Here is a 22,883-nt window from a genome sequence, read left to right as displayed (position 1 = left end):
CCCCTGCGTTTTAGAAAGTGATCGGGCAGAGCTCTTAAACGGTCAAGAGCTCTTGACGTGGTTATCCGACGTCTGGGAATCTACTGGAAGATCAGCATACAAAATTGGAACAAAAGTGCTCAGTGCACAACTTCTCACAGCCTTGTTCAGAGTGGAAAGCTGCCCACAGGTCCCAACATAAGGAACTAGTTTGCTTGCACGTTTATTTTTTTCTACTTATTTACTTATCTATTTATTATTTATTTATTATTCTACTTATTTTATTTATTGTTTTTCTACTTACTTTATTTTTGTCACTCATTTAAGAAAGGACTCCAGGCGCTGGGGACACAATAGAGACAAAAACAAACACAACTCGTGCTCTCTTGGAGCCCACCTTCCGGAGGACGGGATGGGCCAGATAACCACCACAGAAATGGACAGGTAGGGACCACAACCTCCCTGTGGGGATGGGAAAAGACAGGATGATGCTTTCTGACCCAGACCAGGGCAGACTCATCAGTCTCGGGGTAGGGCGGGCTGTCCTGAGCACTGAACACTGGAGCAGACAGCTAAGGACGACTAGGAGTTAAGCAAGCCAGAGACAGGGGACGCAGGGGAAGGAGGAAGAGGCACCTGCAAAGAGACAGCAGAGAAGTACAAGGGGCCCAGAGGGTGAGGGCACCTGCTGGAGCCCAGAGACCACAGGCAGCCGATGCGCAGGCAAGGCTGGAGAAGTGGCGGCCCCAGGAGGTCCCGCAGGCCAAGTTCTCCTCACACGTTGAGGCCTTGAAGGGCACAACCAGACAGGAGTTGTACTAGACCTCACCGGCTACGGTGTGAGGAACTGCGTGGATCAGAGAGCATCCTCATCACAACGTAACAGGTCACTACAGAAGGACCGTGAATGATCCGAGTAACACAGGAACAAACGTGCAAAGTGACTGTGTGGTAAGAGCAAGACACAAAACTGCATAAAAGACAAACCCGATTTCATAAAATACATGGGCTCAAAAAGGGCTGGAAGGAGACACATTAAAAATATGAATAGTGACTCTAATACAGTCGTGAGATTACAAATGATGCTTGTTCTTATAATTTCCTGGACTTCCAAAATTTTCCATAAAATCAGTTCATGTCCTACCCGTGTGAGAGCCTACCTGGTACGTTGCTGTAACCTAGCAATTTGTATCTGCATTTTACAAAGCAAAATCATCATGTACAATCAGGTCTCTTTCTTATTTGGTAATTGGTACTATAAAATACTGGCAGAACACATGACAACTGGAATACAGCCTAAATCAGCTGTTTGGATACTGTGTCTATTTGCCTGTTTCCTAGATGACCAGTTAGCTGAATCCGCCCCCAGCAGACCCTGGAAGAGTGCACAGATAGTTACCTAAGGTCTACAAATCAACTGGAGACCAAAATATCTTCAAATTTAATTCCATGACAGTTTTGCCAAAGGAATGAGGATTTTTACAACTTCATCAATAAATTCCATTGCTTATAGCTGCAAGCATACAGGGTTGAGGCTACAAATTAGCGAAGCATCCCCATGACATAGATTTTATCATTTATTCTCACCACTAAAAGAAGTCAGAGTGTACGAGAGACAATCTTACACCTGGTATAACAGAAGCTCAGAGGCAAACCCACTTGTGTCAAACACAATAGAATAAAACTTCATCCAGACAACACCCGCGTCTGTCCTGTTTGCTCTCCTCCCCAGCGTCTGGCACGTAACAGGCATTTAATCTGTTGAGCTGAGCCCTAGTAGAAGAGTCTAGAGCCAAGCCATGTCTGTTTGGCACCAAAAGCTATGCTCTCTTCAAGAACAGCTCATTTCCCCTCTTTGAGAAACAGGTGAACCCCACCAGCAACTGGCATTTTCATTGTCTTTCTCTCAGCTGGGAAAATGTTTGCAGAGCTCAGATGATCAGTTTGCTAAGCCACCTGGGCAGCACTGATCACAGCTGAGACGGAGACCCTGGGGAGGGTGTGGAAAGTTAACTACTCATTCACTGTGGGGTGTTGACTGACCCAATGTGTTTGGAGGGCAGTTTGCAGGGTTGATTAGTTTTAAGTTCTCATGCCCTTTGAGACAGCAATTTCAACTCCAGCAATTTCTGCCACAGGAAGTCGTGAAGAGGTACAGAAAGACGAAGGTGGCAGAACCTTGACAGCGGCACATCCATCAGAAAAAAAATGGCTACAGAAACCATAGTGCAGCCATCCCAGAGCAAACGCTTGTTAAAAAATAGGTACTGGGGGTGCCTGGGTGGCTCAGTGGGTTAAGCCTCTGCCTTCAGCTCAGGTCATGATCTCAGGGTCCTGGGATCGAGCCCTGCATGGGGCTCTCTGCTCAGCGGGGAGTCTGCTTCCTCCTCTCTCTGCCTGCCTCTCTGCCTACTTGTGATCTCTCTCTCTCTCTCTGTCAAATAAATAAATAAAATATTTTTTTAAAAAAATAGGTACTGGAAAAGATTCTCAAAATAAAATTGCTAACAGTGCATTTGCTATTTTGTATTAGAAAACAATAACAAAATTAAAAGGCTACATTTTAGTGTATCATGAAAAACTTATGGTGGCCTATAGCCAAACTATCAATAGTAGCGACCTCTAGAAGAACTAGCGACCTCTAGAAGAACCTCTAGAAGAACCTTTAGAAGACCTCTAAAGAACTGGATGACTTTAGCCCTACATCATCTGGAGTGCTGGAACTTTCTACAAGATGTTGGTGTTACTTTTAAAAGTATGGAGGGCTGGGGATTTTTCTTCTCACCATGTATGTGCGGCTTTAAAAATCAACGCATTTACTAATGCCTTTGTTTATGCCTCTTTTATCGTGGTTGAACACACGTTCGCCTAAATAAAATGCTCCGCCTCCATGAAGCCAACTGGTTCTCAGTTCCAAAAGCGTGTGGACCTGCCACGCATTTCACATGCGATATAGTCTCAGTCAACACAGAAGAGCCATAACAGAGGGTCTGACTCCTAGATTAAATCAACAAACCAACGTCCTCCACAACTCACTTTGCAAACAGAGTCCCGACAAACTAACATGCTGTTCCTCTGGCCCGCTACGGCCGTTACTGGAGTCCAGCTCCGGCTGGAGGCACACAGACAGACATCTTACCTGCTGGACTTCATGGGCTGTTCGTACGGTGTCTGCTGAATGGCATACTCCTGGTACCCTCTCCGAGGCACCAGGTCAGCCGTGGTAGCCTCGGGGTTGGCAGCACCTGTCTCCGGGGGCCCGGCCTCCACTGGAACAATCTTGGTAGCACCTGAGATGAAGGTACAAGGCACCCTGCATTAAAGAGGCGCCACAGGGGGCTCTGACCCCCCCACACACAGGAGCAGAGTCCCAGAAGTATGTGTCTTCACAATGTGCCGCCCTGGCAAGGCATGGGTTTTCCTGCAGTTCACACATTTAACTTCTGTGTCTGCGTCTGTGTGTGTTTGTGGAGCGGAGGGCAAGGGAATCTAGCAGAACGTCCTTCTGGGCCCCCTGAATGGTGCAGCTGGTTGAGCGTCCGACTCTCGGTTTCGGCTCAGGTCACGATCTCAGCACGGTGAGACAGAGTCCCGCATCGGGCTCTGTGCTCAGCATGGAGTCTGCTTGAGATTCGCCCCTCCTGCCTTCTCTCTCTAAAGTAAATAAATAAATCTTTAAAAAAACAAACAAAAATCCTCTGGGGTAATTTCCACTTGATCTATTAAGAAAAAAAAAAACAGAAGACGGGGACATACATACACCTGTTTACTTGCAGGTTTTCCACAGGATCACCTGTGTCCCACTTTGAACAAACGGAAAACTGCATCAGGAGATGACGAAGCAGTGGCTTCAGCTGTGAACAGGAATCCCAGCTGCCAGGGGTTCAGTCCCACATACGACATGCCCTTACCATCGGGGGGGCCTGTTTCCGCCCTAGCAGATGAAGGGTGTGGAGTGGAAAAACTCAAAGGTCCTGCTGCTTGTGCGCTTCTAGGATGCAAATGATCGAAGACCTTGTATAGCAGTGGACACGAGCACACACACGTGCATTAAAGCAAAGGCTCCAATCTACCCCATTTCTAGAATAGCAGAGGAACCAATTACACATTTGCCCCCACTCACAGAAAGCTCAAAGGACTGCCATCAATTTTAAAGATGTTACTGCTAACCTCTAGAGATGGCAAAGAACAACAGCCACTCCCTCTCCAAGGTTTTGCTTCCCGGGCCGACACCACCCTGAGGTAGGCTGGGGCAGACACAGCAACTTTCCAGAAAGTTCTAGACACGTGTTTTTCCATGCCTTATTTCCTACTGATCATCCTACTCTGCACTGAGGTATAAAGAGACACTCACCGGCATTTCCACTTTGAATAAGGAGTGACTACTATTACCATCAAAAAGAGGTGCTTCAAAGGCTGTAGCTGCTCTTAAAATCTTGAAATCCTGCACTTGATTTTAAATATTATTTGACAACTATCACACCAAGTGGATAGGGAAAAAACCATCCTATTACTTTGTAACCCGCTATCATAAACTGCTTTTTGTCCAAAGTATCCCTTCCTGAAAGACCTTTTTTTTAAAAAGGTAGTGTAATATCTCCACTCTATTTTATGTGAGAGGAAAGGGAGACTGAAGTCTCCAATATTATAAAATATGTGATGAGCCGACGAAAGATGGGCAGAGGGGCCATATGAGAGTGTGGCTCTGGGGACCAGGGGCATCCGTCTGGTCAGAGCGGGTCTGCCTCCGACAGGAACCCCACCGCCAAGGGTAGTAAGGGGAGGGCACCCCGGGGACTCGGGCTGGGCCAGGGGAGCAGAGGAAAGAAATGTGCCGATCGGGCCTATGGCAGCAGCAGGACCCCTCCCCTCCCCCCACCTCAGATGCTGTCCACAACCGGCCTGCAGGAACGGGCCCGCCATGGTGTCACACAAATGGGTAGCCAGTGCGGGACCCGATCGGTAAGCCAGCTGCCCCGACCACAGGGTCCAAACTGTCAGGCTGCCTAGTACAGACTCAGTAAAAGATGCCTTTTTTGCCCCTTCCTGCTTGCTGTGGTCACCTGGAATGGCTTCGTGGGCCGTTAAAACCACACTTATGATGGGTTTCTTCACTCCGGAAACCTGCCCGGCCTCCTTTCCTGAGGGGATCTTCTGGACTTTCTCTGTCCTCTGTGTCCGCGGCCTCCTGGGGGTCTTTTCTCGATCATCTTCCTTATACTTCCTTTCCAGTTCGAGATCAGATTCATCACCTAAAGAGCAAACAGTACCTAGATGCATAAAGTGTCCTTTTAGATCAGTGACGGAACTGGAGATTGCACATGACCTTTTCACGGGACAGTAGAAGACATACCTACATGGAATATATACACAGCGCTCCTGACTGCTGGGAGGGCCTCTCACTTTCGCCATTGTCTTTGGTTCTTTGGGCTCTCGTCCGATTCAGTACGTAGTTCCCGCACCGCTGCCACAGGCCACCATCGGGGCATTGCCACAGCAGGCATAACTCTGCACCTGGGTCTCTCAACGCCTGCCAGATCGCGGAGCCACCATGGAAGATAAGGTCTCCGAGATTTACAGCCCAGGAAGAACCATTCAAGCCACAACCACTAGCTACCTTCCACGGTGGCTATAAAGGCTGATAAGGTGCAGACACAGACCAGACCCCATCCTTAAAAGCCCTGCAGTCTGGTGGGAGAAACGGGCAAGGACAGTCAGCTGTGCACCAACAGAAATAAGGAGCGACGGAAGAATTGAAAACCATCGGTTCTGCCTGCTGCATAGCAACAGCTTCACAGAAACGCAGGGAGGTAAACATAAAACTGGGGCAGGGAGTAACAGCCTGCTCTTAGAGGGCCTGAGGGCGCCGGAGAGCCGGGGACCCTCCATCCCTGAGTGCAGAGCTCATGGACACCAAACTAGTAACGTGGGTGGGCAAAGCCACTGGGTGGGGCTCCAGGACAGAGCACAGGCCCCGGTGCCAGTCCAGGATGCCCTGTCAAGACTGAGGACAAAGTCACCAGATCTCCTGATTGCTCAAAGAGGACAGAAAATCCAGACTTTATTTTTAAATGAAACCTTCTGATTTTTCAAGGTTGATACTCCTCTAAAAAAAAATCTTAAAACAATGGGAGAACCAAGCACAACATGTGTGAGGCTGCCCTGACCTACAGCCCTCCCCGGCCGCTGTGGGAGGCAGGGGTGAGCCCCTGGAACATGTTATGTGGGAGAGGGGCGACCCCACATCCGTGCTTCGAACCCGTGCCACCACTGGGGAGGATGAACTGAGTGGGTTCAAAAGACATCAGCACACAAAAGAATGGATGTGTCAGCCACAGAAGGAACAATGCTAACTTCACACGGCTAGACGTCGCAGTGGCCTGAGGGCTAAGAAACACTCCAAGACAGAAAGGGAAGAATACAAGTGCAAGTGATCCCTTGAATGCCAGATTCCGAAGGAAATACAGTGGAGGAGGGGGAAAGGCGTTTTCTGTCTTAGAATCACAACCACAAACCTGAAAGAAACTGCCCAAGAGTCACCCCTTTGGAAGGTCAGACAAGCAGAAGGAACCATTCATTACAGTGCAGTGGGGGACACGCAGCCGGGCGGACGGACAGTGGGGTTCAGAGAGCACTGGCGGGGAGGGGGTGCATCACACAGGTGGAAGTTGGAACCGCGCAGCAATAAGGCAGAAGCTAGAGAAGACTGGAGAAACCAAAGGGAGAGTGCCTGGGCCAACTCGGGAAGTCTGTGTTTGCCAAGATTCGGGTCTGCCTACAGCCAGACCTGCACAATAACGGACCAACTCAGGGCAGGGGTGGGGGGGGGCTGGACAAGAAAAAGCAAAGAAGCACAAATTCTCTGCGAGGCCTCCCGGTGGGAGGAAGGCTCTCTCAAGATGAGGCTAGGAAAACAAGTGGCTACCGGGGAGCATTGCTCAAAACACACACCAACGTTCTGTGTTCTACCGATGGCGCCTTCTGGTGCTTGTCTCTGTAAGCAGGGGGTGCCTGCAACATATGCAGACCCGGTGGAAACAGTCTTAGAGAACTAAATTGCTGGAAACGGTCTTTAGGCAATCAGTGTGAGCATGAAACATGTTAACATTGAACTGAATAGAAAAATTAGCAGATGAGAGCATGAATCAGATGGACTGTGCATTACTACTCTCCAAGGCCAAAGGGGAAAGTCAAGGACCACCACACAGGTCCATCCTTTGAGGAACAGGACAAGTCCTGCAGAGCTAAAGGACGGGGCAAAACAAGAGACCTGCAAAGTCGCCGCTGGGGCTCACGTTCTGTGAGGCTGGGTCTGCGCTATGCCTAATGGGGGAATTTTTTTATATCATGTTGTGGTGACTATATTAAAAACATCTCAAGAAATCTACACGTTGCCTGAGTCACAGAATTCCTTATGGGGCCGAGACGGTGGGTGGTACACGTGCATAAGCACTCGCAGTAGAATATACTGGACGCTCTGAAGAGGTAGAAACAACATGTCAAGGGATTCTTTTTTGCTCTTGTTTAAAATGATGTTCCACTTTAAAAAAGAACTCACCCAAAAAAAAAAAAAAAGAACTCACCCAGGTATACAATTCAGTATGTGGGCGACACAGCAGGAATAGATACGTTCACATTAAAATAGAAAAAGAAAAGAAAAGAAAAAAACAAGGGCCCTGAGAATTTGAGCTTGCCGAGAGCTGAACCCGGGTGAAAGCCAGACGGCTTTAACTCGGCATCCACACGGCGGCACGGCAGGGATCTCACAGCCAGGCCCTGGACAAACGGGACCCTGACCTTGCTATAGGCATCGTGTGTCAGTTAGGAAGGCGCTGAAGAGCAGGCTGCGTGAGAGTCGGGGACGGTAGCAAGAAAGGTCTGGAAGAGCCTGAGCTGTCCCGGGGTGGAGAAGAGGAGACGGGGCGAGAACGCCACCTCTCTGCCCGCAGGGCTCACACTGCGGCCACCGAACCCGCTGCCGGTGCCCGGGCCTCCTCAACGGTGGTGCCGTCCAGCTACCGGGACAGAGAACACTGCCCGGTCCCACACCCCCCACACCCCCACCCGGCAGCTGGGGCTACAGACCCTCAGTGCAGTGCAGCGGGTCAAGCTGAAAGCGGCCAGGGGTCTTCTGGGAGCAGTTTTTCTCCCTAAGAAGAAAGAAACCCCCTCTTCTTCAACAGGACTTGACCATGTCCGCTGCTCGGAACTGAGATAAACACCCAGAAACTACAAGAGATCAAAGTGAAAGACGAGTCAATGCCTGGAGGGTCTCAAAGGCAAAGGTGGACCCCGGGATCCTGAAGGCAGCTACGCCGCTGAGCCCACCCGGGAACCGCCGGTCCTGAGACCCCGTTCCCCAAAGGAACAGCCGTCCTGGTGCTCAAACACGTGCAGCTCGCGTCCCTGCTGCGCTGTCCCGACTATCACACTCTCAAACCACCCAAGGGTGACTCAGTTCAGAACTGAAACGTGCCCCTGTCCTGGCCCCCTTTAAAGCCCTTCCACGGCTTCCCTCCCATCTCCATAAGGAGGAAGGACTAGACAAAGCCCTCTGGGGATCCGCCATAAATCCTCTCTCCCGGGACCCCTGACCTGTCAAGGGAAAGCCTCCCACACGCGCCCACCACTACTCATCTGCTCACTCCCGGGGGCTAGAACGGCCCTGGATGACGAGCTGACCCGACACCAGGACGTTCACCTTGCACACAACACCCTCACCCCCACGTACCCTGCCTTTCCAAAAGACAAACGCACACACACGATTTATGCACGCACACGCATGGGCCAACGGGTCACCCTATCAATGGGTGGGCTTCTCACGTTGCTTTGCAAATTTCTATTCAGACGCCTCACCGTGCCGTGATCTCCTGGAGGGTGGGCCCACGTCTTCGTGTTCTTTGCACACCTAGCACAAGCCTGGAGCAGAGAAAGGGCTCATCCGAGGTGACAAGCCCTGCTGTGCTGTGCTCCCAGAAACCCAGCTGCAACCAGTGGGCACAAGTCATGACAGGTTTCAGCCAGAGAAAGAAATGTCCAGCAGTGAGAGCTGTCCAAGGAGGGATGAGTAGCCTTTAGTGATGCATCTCCAAGGACAGTTTTCAAGGAGGCTTCGGATCCCATCTGTGACGCTGTGGGGAAGAGAGCACCACCTGGAAGTCGGACCGGGCAGCCTCTGCATCTCTGAACTCTCGGCTGACTCACAGGGAAACGGCGCTTCGCTGGAGGAACACGGCCGTGGAGAGCAGGGGGCAGGGACAAGAGAGGCCAGGGGAATGAGCAACAGGGGACAGTAAAGAGGAACTCTGGGCAAGACACTGGGCGACAGACCACTCTGCACCTCCCTCCCTCCCTGACGGCCTGAGAGTCCAGTTTGTGCTTTGTGCGGTCCTGACCACCCCCTCCCACAGAAATGCCAGTGCGGCTCTGGCTGTGTCCCCTCGGTCCCTGCCCCCCTCCGGCAGCAGCTCCAGGGGACAGCTCACACTGACCATGCCCTCCAGCATCCCACCTCTGCTGTACATGGCGCCCTTCGGGGTCCCCGCTGAGCCCACCAGTGAAGACGGCTCAATAGGATGGGGGCCGAGCCTCCATTAATGAGGGACGGGAGCCAGGGTAACCGCTCTGGGCTCCTGACTTGGGGGACACTTCTGGAAGTCATTCTGAAGCTTCAGGATCCTGGAAGAGTCGAACCTCTGCTGACGGCAGCCGGGAGCCAATACCGAAGCCTCGGCTCTCCCCCCTCCCTGTCTCACCTCCCTGTCACTACTTCACTCCTGCCTCCTGGGATCACCCAGAAACAGTCCACAGCCACGGCCACACCCAGGGGAACAGATGCTAAGATGCTTTCCATTAAAGACTGCCCCAAATACACAACCTGCCTCGATTCTCCGCGGCCTCATGCAACGTGGAACCGCAGCCCATTCAGCGGCACTCCCTTCTCCAGAGCTTCTGCAGTCTCCGTGCAAAGCTTTCCCACCGACTCGGGCACCACATGGCAAGCACTGTCCTCAGCAGCCTTGGAAATGAGTCTTGGAGATGGCGTGACGTGGTCTCTTCAGCAAGGGAGCAGCACGGACAGAAGAAACTCCCGTGGGAAAAGCAGCATGTGCGTTCAGGGAGCGGCAAATCATTCCAGGCAGAACACGAAGCGTCAGAGCCGAGAGCCGAGAGGGTGAAGACAGACGGGCAGACACGGCCCACAGCGACCCTCGACGCCTCCCAGACACTCTGGGCCACAAACACAGGCGTCGACGCGGAGAAATGAGGGGCCGTCGACAGCGCGCCTGCGAGCCAAGCTCCTGACAGTCCCCCGGCTCTCCCACGGCTGGCATGACTTCCGACGACCGAGTCTTCATGCCCCGCCATGGCAGGAGCACACAGTAGGTGTTCAACAGCTGTCCTTGGAGAGGAGGGAGAATGGAGGGAAATGGAGAAGAGCTGAAGGAAGCCTTGCTGGTGATTTTGTGCCGGTTCCCACGTGGACACCTGAGCAGCCCTGCCTGCGCCTGAATTTCCCCACGGCCTCACCGGACCCATCCCTGCCTCTTCGAAGACGTCTCTTCTCTACTAAAGGTCTCGCGGGCTCAGCCCCGCGGTCCCGCCGGTGCGCGCTTTCCCGAGGCTTGCTGATCGCACCTGCCCGGACACACTGGAGATACTCGCCTGCTTCTGCTGAGTTACGGACTTGTTCACCTTGCCACCCCATCCCAGCGAACACCTGCATTCCTCCTGGTGGCTTTTTCCATCCGAAATCAAACAGCTCCGCGGCGGGTGCCCGTGTGTGTCCTGCACAAGGCTGTGGCGAGTCACACGGGCCCGCTGGAGGACACAGGACAGAGGCAGTGGGGACATCCCGCACGCCAGTGTCGGGGGGCCCTGGGGCCAGACTCCACCACTTCCAGTGGGACTTTGGGAAACTACTTCACCTCCATAAAATCCCTCAGAAAAAATAAAATAATGGCACGGGCCACAAAGACGGCTTTGAAGATGAAAAGACACAGTTCACATGCAAGTCCGCACACACAGTAAACACCCATCGCCTCCACCCTGTCCTGGGAACGCCCGGGACACGGCCACATGCCCTCCACACTCCTCTCCTCCACCTGCCTTCACAGTCCGCTCTGATGACTCGGTCTGAGTCAGCTCGCGCGGCGGCCACACATCGCCACAGATCGGGGGCTTGCAAACAGCAGAGTCTGTTCCCCACGGCCCGGAGGCTGGAATTCCGGGATCAAGGCAGACCTGGGGCCAGGGCAGAGTCAGGTTCCTGGTTCTTGGCACCTTCTTGTATGTCCTCACGTGGAGGAGGGGGTGAGGGGGTAACCTGGGGGCTCGTTCACGAGGGCTCTGCCCTCCACACCCAATCATCTCCCAAACAGTCCTCCTTTTGATACATCATCTTGGGGATCGGGATTTCAGCACAGGAATCTGTGCCAGGGGAGGAAGGGGCCTGGGGACACAAACACTCAGACCACAGCAGGCTCCTGTAGAAGAAACAGAGTCGGTAGCCAGAGGCAATCTTGCGGCACAAACTTCCCCAACCCTGTCCCCTCAGGGCATCTGTTGGTCTGTCCTTCGGATGTCCCTCTCAGAACAGGCTCCGTCCCGAACTAGAGCTCAGCCCTCCGTGGAGAGCAATGGGAGGGAGACCCTCACCCACACGCTCCTGCAAGGAACACAGCCCCCTTCCTCTGCTGAGAGGACCTGAATCCTTCCCAAGATATCCTGCTTTGGATTTGGCTTTGCTTTTAAGATGTTTAACACCCCTGCCATGCCAAGCGAGCAAATACCCAACACAACCTGCTCTGCCAGCATTAGCAACAATTACAATTTAAAACATCTTGGGCAATGACACAGCAGGAGGCCAAGAAAGCAACAGCAAAGAAAGTCCAGGGACCACCGCAGTCGGTGATCCTAAAGATGGAGGAACAGACGGTGGTAGGGAGTCACTGCACAGCTGCCTGTCCTCAGGCCGTTACCACCACCCCACCCCCAACTCAAAGGCAAGCGGTCTATGCGGGCAACTAGTCTGGGAACACAGACCTCTCCCTGCTCCCCACAGACGGCTTGAGGTGACCTGCTGGGGAACTGTCTGGCCTGGACATGCGTGAGAGCGCCCTGAGCTCTGACTTACTACGTTGGCTTTCAAGAATAAACCGCAGGCAGTCTCGACTATCTCGACCATGACCACCACGCACAAACCCACTGCCACGAGTCTTCCCGGAAACGCAAGGTGAAGTGTGTTGTGCAGACAGCCACACTCCGGGGTGACCAGACCGGCCCCTCTTCACCTCAGGCAAAGGTGACAACAGAAGAGGAGCCCGGCGTGACGCACACCTGAGCGTCTCCTGCCTCCCCCGCAGGCTGCTGCTGCTCAAGTCTCCCGTCTCCCTCCACTCCAGTCTCCTCCCCCGAGCTTCTGGATGGGACGTGCATGGCAACTCTGCAGCAAGGCAGGGGCGTGGTTTGTCTGGTGTCCAGTCCGTGGCGGTAATAATCGGCACTGACCTCCTAAGGACCCTCCCCTGCGAAGTCCCGGCCCTCTGTCCACATCTGCCACGTAAACTCCCCCACGACTGTCCGTCCTTTGGCCACGCTCACTCCAGACACAACATTATTGGAACCCGAGGCCAATTAAACCGCCAGGCTCTGCAGCCACGTTCACTTTTATTTCCAGGACTCTACTTGGCCGTGACTCGGGACGGCCAAGGCAACTGTGGGTCTGACTTCAAAGCCTGTCTCTCCAGTTTGCCAGCCTGCTTGCTGGTTACCCTCCTCGCTCTGGTTAAGTATTCATGTCAAGAACTGCTCTTCTGAAAACAGAATTTCTCTATAATAGCAAGTTCAACAGTAATTTTCTACCACTTAATAAAACATTCTCTTTGTAAACTGACGTCTCACTCTCCTCCTACTTCCAGATCTTTTCAGGGTCCGTCCTTCTTAAATCAAACATCATTTTGCACAAAAGAAATAAATATTTCCTTCGTATTATCAAAGGACTAAGGATGTACTGGTTCTCTAATAGTCACAGTTCGTTCCACAGACCCTTATGGAGAGCCAGGCACTGTCCTAGGCTTTGGGGACACTGTGCATACCAAACAGAGAAAGATCCATGCTTCCTGGAATGTACTGCTAGTAGGGACATTCAGTATCTTTAAAACAAGATAAACAGATAAATTACAAAGTACGTTAGAAGGTAATCAGGCTCTTGGAAGCTGGGCAGGTCCAAATGTTCAGTGTGCACCCAAGCGCTCTCGTTCTGATCTAACAAACACAACTCACACAATCATTTCCTACTGATGAGGACAGTCACTGTGACGCGGCTTATTTACTTACTTGATGGCTCGGTCGCGTCTGTTCCCGCAGCGATGGGAGCGCTGTGAAGCACGGCAGGATTTAGTCCACTTTGCAGGAAACCTAGGGACTCGATCAAGTGGGGAGCCGCCAGGACCTCACGCTTCAGCAGGCGGGAAAGTCAGCCTTTCATTACACAGAGAACGAATGGAGGCCCCTTGGGTGCCTGGCTGTGGGGACCCAGGGAAGAAGCAGGCCCACTCTTACCCCCAGAGAGCTCTGAAGCTCACCCACAGACCACGGCCCCAACCCTTAGCATGCTACACATGTCACCCCCTCCTTCGGTCCCCAGGCCCTTAGGAAGTTGCTCTGTCCCTCAGCCCGTCCTAAAGATCAGGCTCAGTGAGGGGGAGAAGCAACAGGACAGAGAGACCCTCCCCCGGTAGGCGGCAGATCCAACATCACACCGGCGTCCGTCTGTGTTAGAGTGAGGGCTTCCCACTGCCCTCTCCTGCGTCTGCTGGGTGCAGGAGAGAAGTTTACATCGAGTTCACGTGCAGGACCCACCTGAACTCCCAGGCTCCAGGGCTGAGAGGAAAGACAGCCCAGAAGTGATCTGCGCGGCCACCCCTCTGCTCTGTCCCTGGGTAAAGCAGCTGGGTGACAGGTTACCCAGGGCAAACACTGGCCCGGAACAACTTCTTTCCTCTAGCCCACTGCCCTCTACCCTACAGGCAGCAAGAGGCCATCTGCTCCCAACAGCCACCCATGCCCCCCACCTGCCTGCCACACTAAGACCCACTGCGCTATCGACCACACAGCTGGCCACCCTGATCGCCACACCAGCCCCCTGCCCCCGGGGCCGAGCACTCACAATCCCCACGGCTGGTCAGTGACATGCCCAGGCTCCTGCTCTGCAGCCATGCTCCCTGCCAGGGAGAGGCAATTCTTGGGCAGTGAAGAAAACCAGAGTCTGGGTTTCGGTCACACAGGGAAAGGTCGACATGTTCCCTGCACTGAGACAGACGAAGGTCTCGGGCAATGCACAAGGCGAACTACAGGTGGCCCTTCGGTGTCGGCAGATGCTGACAGCAGGCTGACACCGACTACGCTGGGATAACCCACCCAGCCTTGCTTCGGAGACCGCCCAGCTGACCCCCTGGGCCTACACAGCGAGCCTGATGAGGAGCCCCGGCCAGCCGGTGTCTTTGAATGAACTGCAGCCAGTGTGGAAAACAAAGCTGCTGGCGGCAGCTGGGGGAAGGGAGCGCCCGGGTCACCCCTCCAGGCTTCTACTCGCTCTTCTTAAGGGAAACCATCGTCCAAATATCTTGCTTTGTGAACGAGTGATAATTACACAATTAATTTTAAGGAAGTATTTTGTCTTCAAATTGTACTAGAAGCCTAAAATAACTCCACTGAGCTCTAGAAAAGGCCCTGATCCAGCAGAAAACAGGATGTGATTTCGGTGAGATAGAGAGCGGAAACCTGACTGAGGGAGGGGCCCGAGGTCACCCACTTCACACCATGTCGCATCACGGAATCCCAGTGTGATCCTCAGTGCATGAGGAGGGCGCTTCTGCGATGCTTTTAGCCCCAGAATACTTTTCAACTGAATCATTTAAGCAGTTTCAGCATAAACAGTTGAGACAGGGGCGTGACTTCTCTGGTTAAAGTGGCTGGGGTCCCCCTCCCCACGCTGCCCCGCCCCCGACCCATCCATCCTGAGCCTCAGGCACCTCTGAAGGGCCCCGAAAACAGCTCGAACACTGGCGGCTGAGGGTGCCCAAGGCAAGGCCGGGTCAACTACACTCCAACCAGACGGTGGCTCTGAGCGGCCACGGCAGAAGCAGGCAGCGTGAGCGCGTGGGTCCGGAGCTCTCCGAGCGTGCGATCCACACGTGCAGAGGGAGATGCTGCGAGCTCGAGCACGGGAAGGCGGCTCGGCGGAGCACGCACAGTCGTCCCTCGGGACGTCCACCTCGGGCCTGCGGCTGGGCTTCCCGTGCCTCGAGTCTCAGACCGCTGCGAGCCCGGACAAGAGAGCTGCCCGCGCGCCGGCCTCCCCCAGCCCCCGGCCCGTACATTCCGCCGAGTCACTGACATTCTGGGAATTACGACTTTTAATTTCTTGACATCGTGCGTTATTGCTCTTCAAGCCCAACACACGATTGGCGCTCCTTACATTTCATCTCCTTTAGAAGACGGAGCTCAAGAGCAACGGCACGGCACAGAGCGGAATGCGGAGCCTGCTGCAGAAGCACATGTTCACAGACAGGTGTGCCGGGCTGCAGGGCTGAGGACCCCCGCCCCCGACCACGTCTGCGACCGGGCCTGGGGCCTGCATAGGCAGGAAGGTGCTCGGTCTACAAAACCAGGGGCAGAGTCGCTCCAGGGGTGGAGACCAGACATCTGTTCCATTCTAAGGGCAATGAGCAAAAGTCCAGAGCCCCGAAGTGTTCTAGGAAGTCCCCTCGAGCCTCCCCACCTTCACCCAGCTGTGCTACTCCCACAGGACCTCCCCTACCCTCAAGCCTCCCTGGGGTCTGGCCACTGGCGGCAGCGTCAGGAGACGGGGCAGGGGCAGTCCACCCCAGCTCCCCACCTGCTGACTGATCTGAGCTTGCTTCATGCTCTAACCCCCACTGGCCCTTGGAGCTCCGGGGACCGCCCCCCCGCACTGGTCTATACCCAGGGTGTTAGCAACATCTCATGACCCCGCTGTCCAGTTTCCCAGAGGACCTAAACCTTTAACACAGGATCTCCTTACTCAACCCTCAAGCTGCCAACTCAAGCACGCCATGTGCTCCCTGCCCACATCCATGACCCTCCAGTCACCCCCAGATGACGCCACTTCCCAACCCCCATCTCGTCAGCAGGTCGGCGTGAGCCGCGTTCCCAAGACCAACGGCCCCTACCCCAGCTTCCACTCCCTTCACCTCCAGGCCTGCCTGTCCTGCTCCCCCTTACAGGCAGCCTCCTGCTCCCTGTCCCTCCGCACGCTCGGCAGCAGGGGCCTCTGCCCAGTGGATGCCCCATCCACTTGGGCCCTCAACGGAGGGTGGCCCCAAGCCTAGGGCTCCAGTCCACGCAGATAACATCCCTTTGGACACCCACAGTCCCCCAAAGTCCACACACGACCAGAAGTGACTTGTCCTCTCTTCCCCAAACCTGCTTCTTTCTTGGGTTCCCAAGACTGGCAGGGCCCATCCTCCACCCCGGCACCCCAGCCAACAACACCAGCACCTGCTCCCACTCCCTTCCTCTTGCTTCCCACCCACTCCAACCTCTGCCCAGGCCCTGGCAATCAGAGCTCTCGAATATGGCCGCTTCCCTCCACTTCCAAGGCCACTGCTGAATTCAGATACGTGGACCCTCATCAAGACCACCACACCACGTCCCACTGACCACGTATGGCCAGGGAGCCTTAAGGGAGCTGATGCCTCTGCCAGAGCTGGCACTCCCCTCCCCATCCCCTCCCCTCCCCTCCACTTCCACCCCCTCCTCAGAATCCAAGGCCCACGTGGCCCTCCAACCTCAGCCCAAGTCATCCCTGACCGCCACCCTGCCCTCCCAGGCTGCCTCCCCCGCAGCTTCTCCGCGCGTCCTTCAGACTTCATTGTGATGACTACAGGCGCTCCTCACACTTACCTCGAAGTGCTAAGATTATTCTGCCCTGACCCCGAAGCTCTGAACAACTTTGCTGCACGAACTGTCTTCAAAAATATTCCTATTTTCCTCAACCCCTAACTACACACCACACACCACCCACCCACCCACCCACCCACACACACACATACACACACACACACCCTTACCTCTGATGAGCTCCTCTGACCTTACAAAGAAAAACTAAGCCCCTCTGAGGAAAGATCTCCTTGTTCCTTGCTCCCCATCCCCTCCTGTCTCAGAGGGGATCCTCTGGGAGGGACGCTGTTCCGTTTTCCGACCCCACACTCAGCAGTGGGATCCGTGTTTGCGTTTGTATCGCTGAGTTCCCCACAGGCCTTCCAAGAGCCCCTACAGGCAGACTCGGCCAAGGGCAGGTGAAGAGTTAAGCGTACAGGCAATCAGACATTTGAAGAAATTAACTCATATGCACTCATTTATAATTAACGCTGCGCTAATATTCTCAAGTACCTATTCTAAATTGCCCAAGAACTAATTAAATCTCAGAACACCCCAGAGAGTAAAGTGTTATCAGCCACATTAATAAAAAGCTCAGAACAGTTGTCAGAAAAGCAGACGGATAAGGGATTATATTCTGGGACTCTGGCACCAATTCACTCCACACTGCTAAGACAGCAGTTTCTGGAACTTATTAGCCCACGCTCCTTCCATCGGACCTGCTGAATACGCATCACTTTTGCTTTTGCTCGTCCCCTCAGGCCTTCTCCCTTCATTCAGGCTGTCCTGCTCCGAAGGAAAGCCAGGCAAGCACCTGCTTCCGGCAGTGACCCCATGGAGTGACAGCGATGAAAAGAAGCACCTAAGGGACACGAGGCCTTTGTCTTCCGTGCGACCCCTGTTCTCGCTACCTGACCGCACCTGCAGGCTTGTGCCCCAACCATCATGAAGGAAATGCCTATCTCACCTTCTCTCCACACACACAAATGCCAAGTCACCCTTAGACGTGGAGCTTGGGCCCCCTCCTCAGGAAGCCCACCGGGATGTACTCCACAGACACGTGGTCCTCCCCAACTTCCGTTATCTATTCACCTCACTGTTCCCCTTTCAGACACTCAGCTGCTCAAGGAAAGAGACTCACCTTACTCAACTCTGATCCCCCAACTCTGGCTGGGCACCCCACCACAGCACAAGCCCAGGAATCAGGAGAGAAAAAGAGACGAGAATCTGCCTGCCGTGGGGATCTCAGCCCTCAGCTTTAAGCAGCTCCCTTGGCAGCCTGGAAGCACCAGGCACAGCAGTAAGGTGGCTATAAAAGCTTCGGGCCGTGGGCCATGGACCACTCATCCCAGTACTTCCTAGCCAGCCCAGGTTTTCATGGGAGAGAGCGCACTCCTTTTCAAATGGGGTCACAGGCAAGGCATCCCCCCATCTTGGGAAAAAGCATCCATTAGAGTGAAAGCCCACTGTGCCATGGCCTCCATCACACCCTCTTGGGCCCTCCGCACCAGGACACAGCAGGCAGCCCGCCTAACTGCAGACGCAAGCACTGGGCTGCCCCCTCCGCCTCCTGACACGGAAGGACAGACTCCCCCACACCGTCACGAACAGCCAGCACGGCCCCCACTGGCCTCCAAGGTGCTGAACAAGGAAGCCCTCACTCAGAAGTCCAGCCATACAGTCCTGCTTAGGTGGGATCTTATCCATTCCGCCCCCTCCCCCAGTCGCTGCAGCAGAAGGGTCTGAGTGCCCCGGTACCCAAGGGACACGGCAAGGCGGGAACAGAGAGATCGGGGTGCACAGGGTCAGATCTACCCCCGACTTCTGCGTCTCACATTGGGACACATCATCCCCAACAGGACCGGAGGTTTTAGCTCAGAAAACTCTGGACCAGGGCAGGGGGGCAAGGTGGAGGACCAGAAGCCAAGAAGACAGCCCGAGCCATATGACCAGGGCTGGAGCTCAGAGATCTAAGGGATTCAGGTAACGGCCAGCTGGCCTTGGACAACGTCCCTCACATGCCAGAGCCTCTTTCTCCTCATCTGCAGTGAGACAGCGGCCTTACCCTGGCATCCGGCGGGAGGACCAGAGGAGACCCTCGGTGCCCTGGCAGCGGCTGGCACAGCTGGGCACGCACGAAGAGGGCGCATTGGCATCGCCGTGGAGCCCAGCCAGGGCCAGTGAGCATCACGGTCCCGCTGACCCGAGTCTAGGATTCCGCAGGCGCAGGGAAGTGCTGGACTGGCTTGCCTCTAGAAACTCTCCAAACACATAAACACGCATCTGTAAAAGTTAGCGGCCTGATGCACACCCACCTCTGGGGCCCCTAGAGCTCCCCGTAGGTTCCGGGCCATAGGTCCCACACCTTCTTCTCTCCGAGCACACATCCTGTTCTCATCCATCAGAACCTCGCTTCAAGCATCAGAAGCTACCGGAGTAACGAAGGTCCTGCGCAGGTATTTTCACCATGCAGACATTCACCAGCTGCCTCCATGGTGAGGGGCGGCCCTGAAGAGAAAGCTGGCAGGCGGGCTCAGCGGGCACAGGGGGCTAGGAAGAAATAGCTGCCTGCCCCAAAGGAGCCAGGAGACAAGTGGGCACAAGCAGGCAGAGCAGCGGCCCAGAGGCAACAGTCCAGTCTGAGGCAAGGACAGGCAGGCCATGGGGGGATGCGCAGGAGGAAAATGACAGGTCATCTTTGCATTCTACACCTCTCTGTGAAGGGGCGGCCTCGGGCCTAGTTGACATGTGGAGCGACCAACCAAGGGCTGTGGCTGAAAGTGCCTGGAAAGATAGACCTGAGGCAGGAAGGGCGGCCAGCGAGGGGACCAGGGGCCCCAGAAGGGCTCAGGGCCAAAAGCCAGCAGGACCTGGTGACCATTTGTTTGTCCTGGAGTGAGATCCAAGGAGGAATCGGGGTGACTCAGGTTCTATTTCTGATGACTGAGAAGCACCAGCAAGTGAGAAGTAACTTTCTTAGGCAACCATCAAATACAGGCAGGAAAGGGGCTGGGGCGGGGCCGGGGGGGGGGAGCACAAAACCCAAAATGTAAAGAACACAGAGTCCAGAAATAACCACGAGCAGTTGTGGATGGCCAGAGAGTCAGCAACACGTACAGGGACCTCAGCTACATCACCTGCCCGACACCACCGAGAAATGCACGGGGAAGCAAGAAAAACTAACCTTGAGTCTGCTGCCCATCAGACACCACACGGCCCTAGTTTCTGTCCCTAGGGGATTCGCACACCTACCACACTTCCTGTGTGCCGGGCACTGTTCTAAACGCTGGGAACAGAGCGGCGAAAAGAGCTAGGCACACAAACTGCCTTACGCAGCAGTCTGTCTGTGCCAAACCCATACAGCAGCAGAGTCTGCTGGCTCTAGATTTTGGCAAAGAAGAGAGAGACAGGAGTGCTTCTCTGCCATGCGCAGGGCACCAGGTCCCGGGGACAGGATGGGCCCCTGCCTGCTGAGCTAACAGCATGGAGGGAGACAGACACATAGACCGACACTCCTAACAGGAGGAGACTCGCATGGCGTGGGGTGAGCAGCCTGGGCTGCTGGAAGGCAGAGGCCAAGAACAAAGACATGCACACCAAGCCTGCCTGCAAAGGGATGGAGGCCAGGAGCCGCAGGGGAGTGGGGAGCCTCAGGGGAGTGGGAATCTGCTGGCACACAAGAGGGCCCCGAGGCTCAGGGGCTGCGGATGAGTGTGGTTATTCACAGGACAGAGGGAAGCAAGTCTCAGGCAAAGGACAGCACACAAGAGAGAAAGAGCACAGAGTCCTGGGGCTTTAGAAAGTTTGTCCCGGAGTTGCAGGTGGGCAGTGGGGGAGGGGTATGGGCCTGAGGCTGTGGGTGTGTGGGGGGCAGCTGTCAGGTTTATACACCAATGATCTAGCAGGTTGGTGAGGAGCTCCGAATGTCTGTGAACAGGGGCAGGTGTACGGGCCTGTCTCCAGGGGAGGGATGGGACCAGTGAGCTCTTCAGAGAGGCGGCTCCAATGGTAGGGAGAGCCAGAGTGCACACATCCAGGGCATGCGTAAAACCATCCGGGTATGTGGGACGTAAACAGAATTCCTCTTCGCCTTTCTGATCACATCCTTGGGAATTTTAGACTTTAACGTGTGTTTTATAATGTCTATAACATGTTCTTATAGCAAAATACCTGAGCTCCCAGCCCAGGTCCAGCACTAACTACTGTTTAACACTGGACAGGATGCTTGTCTCAGTTTCCTAATCTGTGAAATGGGGACAAAACTGGTAACTACTTCATGGGGTTTTTATGAAGAGGAAATACATTAATATTTATAAGACATACAGAACAGTGGTAGGCCTATAATAAGGACTCTGTAAGATAGTTCTTAAATTCTAAAAACGCAACTTATAAGTAACTAAGTGAATACATACCAGGATGTGACTGCAAATCACTGGTGTATGTACACAGAGCATGGACGGGAGAAGGGCAGACCAGAAGGGTCACAAGAAGAGACGATGAGGCCTGACCCGTAAGAACGGGAGCCAGCGTGGAGAAAAAGTCAACTGACCATGGTAAGTGACCAAAGTGACATGAAGGGTAAGACATCTGGGTGGTAGGGCTGGTCGAATGGCGGGGGCGGGGGAGCACTCAGGAGGAGCTAGACAATGAGCACAACACAAAACATGCCGCTTACCAATCGCAAGCTCAGGAGAGGGTCTGGCCAAGGAGGACATCTTCAGATCACGGAGCACAGCTGGGGGGTGAGTCCAAGGAAGCGGACAGGGGCCAGGCAGCAGTCACTAGTGAAAGCAGACAGCTACAATCCCTGCCCCTGCCGCCCTGGGCACAGGGCAGGGCTGCACTTTCTAGCCCTTTGCAGTCAGTGGGGCCATGACATCAGCTCTGGCCAATGAAACACACGGGCAGAAATGATGGCGGTCACTTCGAGGCTGACGGGAAACCACCCAGGGCACACGGGAGTGCCAGGACACGTGCCCACTCTTCCCAGCAGGCCCGAGGCCGGATACGCAAGAGCACCGCTGCACCGCATGACCTCCAGGCTTCCGTCCACCTGACTGGCCCGCAGTGAAATCAGGGCTTACAGGTGACAAAAGCAAACCGTCATCACCATGACACAGCTCTCCACGGAGAAAGGTGTTCTATTCCGAGACGGACACTGCCTTTCCTGCACACCTACAAACTGTCCAGCACAGCTCGCCCCAAACCGTTTTCAGTCACAGCAGCATTAGCCAAACCCGCTGTTTGCTAACACAAACACAGTGTGAGGCACTTGAAATATTGTTGTAAAAAAAAGCTCCATGAAAATTATAGGTGCATCTTAGGTAAGATCTTAAATAAATGCCTTGCCTTCTTTAGGACAGATTCGACAATAGTAAGAGCCAATTTTTTGCAACTCTCCTTGCAGAAGATGACCCCAGAAATAACAAGCCTGGAAAGGTTCAGAAGTCACTTTTATAAAGTTGACATATTGATTTCTGTAGGCTGCAAACTGTTTTTTCAGAAACACAAGCTGCTCCACACAATGGCACAAAAAAATCTCTTTTCTTGGCTTCTTTTACTATTCAAATTCAGAATAAAATAAATAAATGCTGAATACATATCGAAAGTATTAACTTGCCAGGGTTCAGCATAGGGAAAGGCTTATGTTGTTTTCTTTTAATTGTTTTAACTAGCTACAGAGTCAAGGTCAACTGTTTGAAATGTCACCAAACTGCTCCTTACAGACCATGCATTAAAACAATTATGCGAGAATTTTCCAAACTGTAATGTTGTGCTTGGCAACCTGGGCACGTGGAAGGACTGCAAAGAAGGCGGCCATAAGGCAACTGGGCATAAGGTCATTGCTGCCTATTTTAGAGCCTTCCACGGGGGCCTGAAAGGGAAAAACTCCCAGAGTTTCTACGTTTCCATTTGGTACTTGTTTAATTAAAATCCTTTTAAGGTCATTCCAATCAATAGCCATTTGCTCCACGGCTTAT

The 22,883-nt window shown here is 53.9% G+C and overlaps 1 protein-coding gene across 3 annotated transcripts in view; it reads right to left on the bottom strand.

Annotated features, from left to right (window-relative positions):
• ZFAT (zinc finger and AT-hook domain containing) overlaps window positions 1-22,883 on the bottom strand; it is a 191,409-nt gene that overhangs the window by 118,360 nt on the left and 50,166 nt on the right. For all 3 annotated transcript variants that reach the window (XM_044244906.1, XM_044244907.1, XM_044244908.1), the window contains 2 exons: window positions 5,043-5,231; window positions 3,119-3,269 (listed from right to left, as the gene is read on the bottom strand). In XM_044244906.1, the coding sequence (XP_044100841.1) occupies window positions 3,119-3,269; window positions 5,043-5,231 (340 nt within the window). The remainder of the gene's footprint in view (window positions 1-3,118; window positions 3,270-5,042; window positions 5,232-22,883) is intronic.

This window comes from Neovison vison, chromosome 4, assembly GCF_020171115.1.
Source record: "Neovison vison isolate M4711 chromosome 4, ASM_NN_V1, whole genome shotgun sequence".
Taxonomy (NCBI): Eukaryota; Metazoa; Chordata; class Mammalia; order Carnivora; family Mustelidae; genus Neogale; species Neogale vison.
This window is presented reverse-complemented; position numbering and strand designations above follow the sequence as displayed.